This window comes from Callionymus lyra, chromosome 8 (genome assembly GCF_982586985.1).
Source record: "Callionymus lyra chromosome 8, fCalLyr1.hap1.1, whole genome shotgun sequence".
In the NCBI taxonomy this organism is placed as follows: Eukaryota; Metazoa; Chordata; class Actinopteri; order Syngnathiformes; family Callionymidae; genus Callionymus; species Callionymus lyra.
The window spans coordinates 27662793-27671465 of record NC_141825.1 but is presented as its reverse complement, the minus strand read 5'-3'; the positions used below and the strand labels follow the sequence as shown (position 1 = coordinate 27671465).

Here is an 8673-nt window from a genome sequence, read left to right as displayed (position 1 = left end):
AAAAATGTGTCAGTAGTCATTTTGCGTTGTTAGACTGATACCACAATCAGCTTCAGAAACTTCTATTGCCAGTGTTTCACACACTTCATAGAAATACTTTTCATTATGAAATATTCCAAAGTGAGAAGTATATTGTTAAAACCTTTACAAATGCAGCAGAAAAGGAAATTAATGAAAAAATCAATGAAAAATCAATTTTTATGTCAAATTTCTATGCATTTTGTGGTGAGGAAAGGAATAAATTGTACAGTGTTAATGTTATAAATACAAGTATATGAGATTATATTAATAATAACAGATTATTTTGGAAGTAAATCAGAACAAGATATTCTTTATTATTCTGTGGAATATTTAAAGAAAGTATTGCAACCTTTGAGACCAGAGTTGTGTAATCATCGTACACATGCTTGTACAATTAAACACCAGACATTTAATGTCATTTCAACATTAGAAGTAAAAAAGTGTTGTTTTTTTTACTTATAAAATGTTATAGTGGATGATTTGCGTCAATAATTTGTGGCAAATAAAGTACGTTTTACTTTCGCGATATCTTTTTTTGTCCCGTTCTGGCCCCCATCCGAATCCACCGGAAGTCTTAAAAAATAAATGTATTTACGTTTATGTTATAGTTTTTTTTCGGAATTTGTACTGATAGTTAACAAGTAAGTAAACACACCTGGACAATATGACGTTATATATTTAACTACAATGTATTTATGCACTTACGCTTTCATTTATTTCAAGCGCTTGAGCTTTATTGTGAAAGTATTTGCCGGAAATCCACTCAGTTGACTTGACGGAGTCAAAAGTAGGTTAAATTGTAAACAAGCGACTCGAGGTTTTTAGACAAACTTTTCCAAAATGTCCGCCGACAGCGGCGTCCAGATCCCGCGGCGCCTCCCGCTGCTGCTCGCCCACGAAGGGGTGCTTCTTCCGGGCTCCACCGTCAGGTTCAGCGTCAACTCCCCGCGGAACATGCACCTGGTGAAGCAGCGTCTCCTCACAGGGACGTCCCTCAGGAGCACCATCATCGGGGTCCTTCCCAGCACCAGGGACCCGGAGAGAGACGGCGAGCAGCTCCCAGCCCTGCACAAGTAAACACAACACTTTATAACACAATCATTTACACATGTGCACAGTATTCAAACACATGTCGAGCCACAGAGGGTCACATGAACAAGGTGTGTGTCATAATAACACAGGTAAATACATATTCAACACGGCGGCCATGTTGGAAATGAAGTGAAAAAGGCGGTTCGAGAAATTAGTTGTTATTACTACGCTAATAAAAAACGAGGGAATTACGAATAAACTGTATAATAAAATGAATATTAAATGAGAGACTTATATCCATGTATTTTAAATTAATGGAATTCTTAGTGTCCACTTTATAAACTGTATAATATAATTAATATTAAATGAGAGACTTGTATCCATGTATTTTAAATTAATGGAATTCTTAGTGTCCACTTTATAAACTGTATAATATAATTAATATTAAATGAGAGACTTGTATCCATGTACTTTAAATGACTTGAATTCTTAGTGACCACTTTATAAACTGTATAATATAATTAATATTAAATGAGAGACTTGTATCCATGTACTTTAAATGACTTGAATTCTTAGTGACCACTTTATAAACTGTATAATATAATTAATATTAAATGAGAGACTTGTAGCCATGTACTTTAAATGACTTGAATTCTTAGTGACCACTTTATAAACTGTATAATATAATTAATATTAAATGAGAGACTTGTATCCATGTACTTTAAATGACTTGAATTCTTAGTGTCCACTTTATAAACTGTATAATATAATTAATATTAAATGAGAGACTTGTATCCATGTACTATAAATGACTGGAATTCTTAGTGACCACTTTATAAACTGTATAATATAATTAATATTAAATGAGAGACTTGTATCCATGTACTTTAAATGACTGGAATTCTTAGTGTCCACTTTATAAACTGTATAATATAATTAATATTAAATGAGAGACTTGTATCCATGTACTTTAAATGACTGGAATTCTTGGTGTCCACTTTTTAAACTGTATAATATAATTAATATTAAATGAGAGACTTGTATCCATGTACTTTAAATGACTGGAATTCTTAGTGACCACTTTATAAACTGTATAATATAATTAATATTAAATGAGAGACTTGTATCCATGTACTTTAAATGACTGGAATTCTTAGTGACCACTTTATAAACTGTATAATATAATTAATATTAAATGAGAGACTTGTATCCATGTACTTTAAATGACTGGAATTCTTAGTGAACACTTTATAAACTGTATAATATAATTAATATTAAATGAGAGACTTGTATCCATGTACTTTAAATGACTGGAATTCTTAGTGACCACTTTATAAACTGTATAATATAATTAATATTAAATGAGAGACTTGTATCCATGTACTTTAAATGACTTGAATTCTTAGTGTCCACTTTATAAACTGTATAATATAATTAATATTAAATGAGAGACTTGTATCCATGTACTTTAAATGACTTGAATTCTTAGTGTCCACTTTATAAACTGTATAATATAATTAATATTAAATGAGAGACTTGTATCCATGTACTTTAAATGACTGGAATTCTTAGTGTCCACTTTATAAACTGTATAATATAATTAATATTAAATGAGAGACTTGTATCCATGTACTTTAAATGACTGGAATTCTTAGTGTCCACTTTTTAAACTGTATAATATAATTAATATTAAATGAGAGACTTGTATCCATGTACTTTAAATGACTGGAATTCTTAGTGACCACTTTATAAACTGTATAATATAATTAATATTAAATGAGAGACTTGTATCCATGTACTTTAAATGACTGGAATTCTTAGTGACCACTTTATAAACTGTATAATATAATTAATATTAAATGAGAGACTTGTATCCATGTACTTTAAATGACTGGAATTCTTAGTGAACACTTTATAAACTGTATAATATAATTAATATTAAATGAGAGACTTGTATCCATGTACTTTAAATGACTGGAATTCTTAGTGACCACTTTATAAACTGTATAATATAATTAATATTAAATGAGAGACTTGTATCCATGTACTTTAAATGACTGGAATTCTTAGTGACCACTTTATAAACTGTATAATATAATTAATATTAAATGAGAGACTTGTATCCATGTACTTTAAATGACTGGAATTCTTAGCGACCACTTTATAAACTGTATAATATAATTAATATTAAATGAGAGACTTGTATCCATGTACTTTAAATGACTGGAATTCTTAGTGACCACTTTATAAACTGTATAATATAATTAATATTAAATGAGAGACTTGTATCCATGTACTTTAAATGACTTGAATTCTTAGTGACCATTGTATGTCAAAAAGGTCCTATATAAATAGCATTATTATTGTTGTAGTTCCAATATTAGCCTCTGACAGTATACTACAGAAACAAAAGTCAGGAACAGTACACATCAATGTGAGAAATAAACATTTATTTCCCTTCATTCTTGCATAGCGGGAAGTGTTGTCGTGTTTGAAGTTGACTTAAGTTTACCTGAGCATAAATAATAATTAAATCATATTCCATTATTTTTTTAACCTGAAAATACTTTATTATTATTTGTATTATTATTATTATTGTTATTTAACCAGCATTAAAGTTGTTATTTTTACATCCTTGTTTAGAGGCGCTTTACAAATAATAATGACTTACTTACAACGCTGTTGATAATGCTTGTGATTTGTAGCACAATGCTTTTATTGTTTTGTATTATATTTTATTTAAAGCAACATTTCAAAAAAAGATGGACCAGTTGTGTGTGTTCTGGAATCTTCTCTCCAACGGGATGATAAACAAGCACAAAGAGATGGACTTTATCCTCAGTGACGGGTCACTATGAACGTGTTGCAACAAAGTTTCTTCAGAAATGACAATTTGACGTCTAAGTAACAAGAACTACATTATTTCTATTTCTGAATCTGATCCTTAGTCACTGTAACAACATACAGAGGCTGTGATTCAGAATAATCGTTTGTCTTCAATGTCTCAAAAGAGTTGCCAACGGATTTAAGTCTCAGTTTACATTAAGTATTTTTCCTTGGGTTGGTTTATAACTTTATCAAATTCTACAAATCACTTGCTGATCCGGCGAAAATACCTGCAGGAAAATCAAAACCAAATGAAATTACTTTTCTTTTCTTGAATAACATTTTTGTTTGTAGGCTCTTTTCAAATTAAATTGGGGTTTAGTGCGGAGAAAAATCTGCTTTTTATTTTTTTTAGGCATTGTGTGCAGCATTTAATTGTTGTGGTTAAAACGGAACAAAAAGCTATTTAGAATTAGAAATCCTAAAAACAACCAGTTGTTACACTTTGAAAATGATCCAGATTAACATATTCTAATCTTTAATTCAGTGTCATTTTGTAGAGTTGATAAACTATTTAATTTAAATAAGTGTATAAACAAATATTTGGTTCTGACTTCAAGCAAAGTCCAAGATTGTTAGTTTTTCAAGCTGAACCACATGATTTGAACCTGGCGTCTGTACTTTGACTCCCTCACTCCCGACTCTCTTTCATATGTGAACTCGGACAAATCTTAAACATGTCATCACGAAAGATATTTCAAATAAAAAACTCCGACTTTTATTTAGTTTAATTGCACAATATTTAAGACTCGAGGCGCCTTTATGAGTTGGGATTGGAAGAGATGTATAAAAAGGTTTAGTTCCAAAGATATGAGCCGTTTGTTTAACTACTGAGAGTGAAAAGACATCAAGACGGGTTCCAAGACAACGTTTGGACCAACATTTTTTACTGTGTACTGCATGTTTTTTTTTTAGATCTCTGGATATTGGACTGATTAATCGTCCTGCAACTCATGTGTCCACAGAATCGGAACCGCCGGTATCGCGGTACAGGTGGTCGGCAGTAACTGGCCGAAGCCCCACTACACCCTCCTGATCACCGGCCTGTGCCGCTTCAGAGTGTCCAGTCTTCTGAAGGAGCAACCCTTCGTCCTGGCAGAGGTAGAACTTTTCACATATGACATGTTTTTATATATTCACTGTGGTTGCCCTTATAAAAAGAGGAGCCTTCCAGTAAGTATGATTTTTTTACTGCCTGTAAAACGAAAAGCTGTCTCCACATGTGAGGAAAAGTTTGGCAGCTTGTATGTGTGGCGCCTGCACTGGAGGCTGCCAAGACCAGAGCTTTCCCAGACAATGTCACAGTACTTGAAAATAAATGAAACATTTTATTTCAGTTAATTTTCCGTGTCCCTCAGCAGTTTGAGTGATGATAGCGTTATGCAGGTCCGGATTTATACTATATTTCTTCACCCTGGAACAACAGTCTTCAGTTTACTGTTAAGACGTTTGAATCTAACATCTGAAGAAGAGGAATTTAATAGCAGAGGGAATTTCTATCAACACATTCTTAAACCTCTGAGAACACATCAGTCATGGGAGTGAAACGGAAAAAACTTGAGCAGTTGTATGTTTGTAACAACACTGAACAGAATAAAGAGGAAAACATTTAGTTCTACGTATTAGCATCACTTAGAAAAAGTATATAAATCAACAACAATGATGACAATAATCTAATGGAGCCTGAAAACAAAGGACAAGAAGTTTTTATTCCTTTGGCAGCATTTCTTTTTTTTTGTATTATTTTAATTTGATTCTGCAGAGAACAAGAGGAAACACACACAAAGTATTCCACCCCCCTAACAACCCTCCAAAAATAACCATAATAATCCACACAAAAACAAAAACCCAGCACTCGCAAAATTTGGAAACAATGGTCAAGACGATCCAGTCAAACACTTACACATTGTACACAAAAGAAAAATATGATGACATTTTAGGAGCCGTTCTTTGTGCCGAGATATAGTCTAAGAAAGGCTGCTTATCCGTCAAAACTTTTCCGGTCCCTTCATAGCGGATTGCATCAAAACTAGGAGGTACTTGGAACTACCATTCTTACAAAATGGCCTTTGTCTTAGAATTGATCCGGTTGTTGTGAGCAACACACAATGGCTGTCCCGGGATCAGGAACCAAATTTCTCCCCAAAACTGAAGAATAAATAAACTTAGTCATTAGTCAAGAAAAACATGTGAGATAAAGTTCCCACTGGTTGTTTGCATTTGAGGATGTGATGGATAGAAGGAATTATAAATGAACAATTATTGAAAAAAATATAATTGCGATTTTCTTCAAAAATATTGCGATTATTGATGCAATCATTTTTTTTAATGCATTTTATTTAATCAAATACAATAAATGATTTACTTTAAATAAACTGATGTATTTCTCTTTGATTCTCAAGATAAAGTTATCAAGTAATTTTTATGATAAAGTCAAATGAAGCAAACCTTAAAATAAAGGTTTATTTAGTTCCTCTAATGACACTTGTAAACAAACATATTCACTGCAAATACTAAAAACTAGTGTAAAAACTAAAAGTGTGATGTAAACATATTTATGAGTCAATAATAAATCATACAGACTTCAGAGTAAATAAAAGTGAAAACACTAGTCAGTCATTCGTCTTTTTCTTACTGAGTAGATTTTTGTTTCTCCTGTGTTTGAGTTCCTGTCGTACACAATAATATCATTTACACAATTTGAATTGTGTGATTGCATAACTTTTATGACACACACAAACACACCGGTGGTGCGCACAAGTTATGGATGCTAGTTTTCCCATAAAGCATCTTTGTTCACCAATGACTCCACACCAGGAACGCTGTGTCTTTTCTTCGCAGCAGACACAAACATCTGCTTTCTATTTCTTAATTTAACTCTCAAAAACAATCAATATGTTAGTAGTTATCTACAAAACAGTTGGTCTTTGAAATCATTATTGTGTTTTGTATCTACTGTATGTTGTGGTTTGTTGCGTGTTTTGGTTAAACCCACCTCTGTGAATAGAAGGAACTCTTGGTTTGGCCTAAAACAATCTCGTAAGTCTTTGATTTGAAATAGTTGATTCATTTTGTTGCAGAGAATAGATTGTTGAGGTCGTTTGAGGGGAAAAAACTCCGGTTGTGTCTGATTTCCACTTCAGACTGAGTTGTTGAGGAGAAAATTATGTGTAGTGAATGTATTCATTTGTGTTGCATGAAGTTTGTCATCGCTAAAGTGATTTTATTTGTCATTAAATGACATTTTAATGCCCCTCACTTGAAGAGGTTCAAATGCAACTACAGCAGTCATCTAGAGTGATCTAGGGTTTTAGAAAAAGATTTGAAAATATATCTTCCGTTCCAACCAGCTCACAGAATCAATAGTACCATAACTTGTCTACTAAGCCAGTGTAAGAATCTATCATACACGTAAGTAAGTAATTTGTATTTATATAGCACTTTTCCAGACCAGGGTCACAAAGCGCTTAAACAATCAAAACAATATTCAATAAAGTATATACTTTAAAGATCAAGATAAAACTGATAACACAACAGGAGTTCCAGAAAATCAAGGAAAAGCCTGAACAAATAAAAACGTCTTTAGATGTTTCTTAAAGGAGTCAGTAGATCATCAAGCGCAAAGAGAGAGAAGATGGTTCCAAAGCTTAGGAGCAACAGTCTGGAAGGATTTCTCTCCTCTGGTCCTGAAGTTCAGGAACCATCAGTAGATTCTGATCCACAGACCTCAGAGCCCGAGCTGGGGTGTAAGTCTGGATCAGATCACTGATGGAAGGTCTGACCATGAATAGATCTGAAAGTAAGAACCAGAATTTTTAAGTTGATCCTGAAATAAACTGGTAGCCAGTGAAGAGTTTGAAGGAGAAATGTGAGTTCTTCTACTAGAGCGGCTCAAAATTCTGGCTGCAGAGTTTTGTATGAACTGCAGGCGAGACACATCCTTCTGGTTTAGACATGAAAACAAACTGTTACAATAGTCCAGGCGAGAAGACACAAACGCATGGATTACAAGCTCCAGATCATGTTGTGACAACATTTTCCTAATCGAAAAGTTGGGATAAATCACTGTCATGTTTAGTTTGCAATGGCCATTAATCTATTAATGCAGGTGAAGTTGATTATTAACCCTGGTGTTATATCTGGGTCAAGATGACCCGGGGGGCCTGAATTCAAATGTGTTTAAAGTTCCTCCTTGTGTTGCTTCTCGGTCAAGCTGAACAACCTCCGTGTTCCCGGAACAAACACAAGGGCTACCTCAAACACATTTGTTTGTGGGCCACCAGGTCACTTGGACAGTCTGTAGCTCACAGTAGTTTGCCTAAGTATTCCCCATAAAGGAGGCAAAATGATGGAAGATCCTGATATGTATGAGTAGAGCGGCGTCATCTACTCCAGCATCAACACGTTTCATTTGAAACGACTGCAGCGTGAATGTGTTGAGTTTAATGACAGTTGTTATTTTCATGAAACCAAAAGGACTTCTCCTAAAGCTGACAAATCAGTGATGGATTCCAGCTCCAGGGTTTAAGTGTCCGAACAAACTGTAATAAACTGTATCATAGCAATTTTTCTGCTCAAACACTCGGCACAATTGTAGCGTTCAGCATTAGAACTGAACCACTCTGCCTGTATACACAGCCAAAGTGACCACACAGACGTACAGAATAAATCTCATCATTTATTCTTACACCACAATGACATTCGTGAAATTCATCGACGCCACCGTGATACAGT

At 33.7% G+C, this 8673-nt stretch overlaps 1 protein-coding gene across 1 annotated transcript in view; it reads left to right on the top strand.

Moving 5' to 3' along the window:
- Positions 1 to 803: 803 nt before the first annotated feature.
- lonp2 (lon peptidase 2, peroxisomal) overlaps positions 804 to 8673 on the top strand; it is a 50501-nt gene continuing 42631 nt past the window's right edge. The window contains exons 1-2 of the mRNA XM_087796575.1: positions 804 to 1094; positions 4905 to 5040. Of these exons, the coding sequence (XP_087652701.1) occupies positions 862 to 1094; positions 4905 to 5040 (369 nt within the window). The 5' untranslated portion in view covers positions 804 to 861. The remainder of the gene's footprint in view (positions 1095 to 4904; positions 5041 to 8673) is intronic.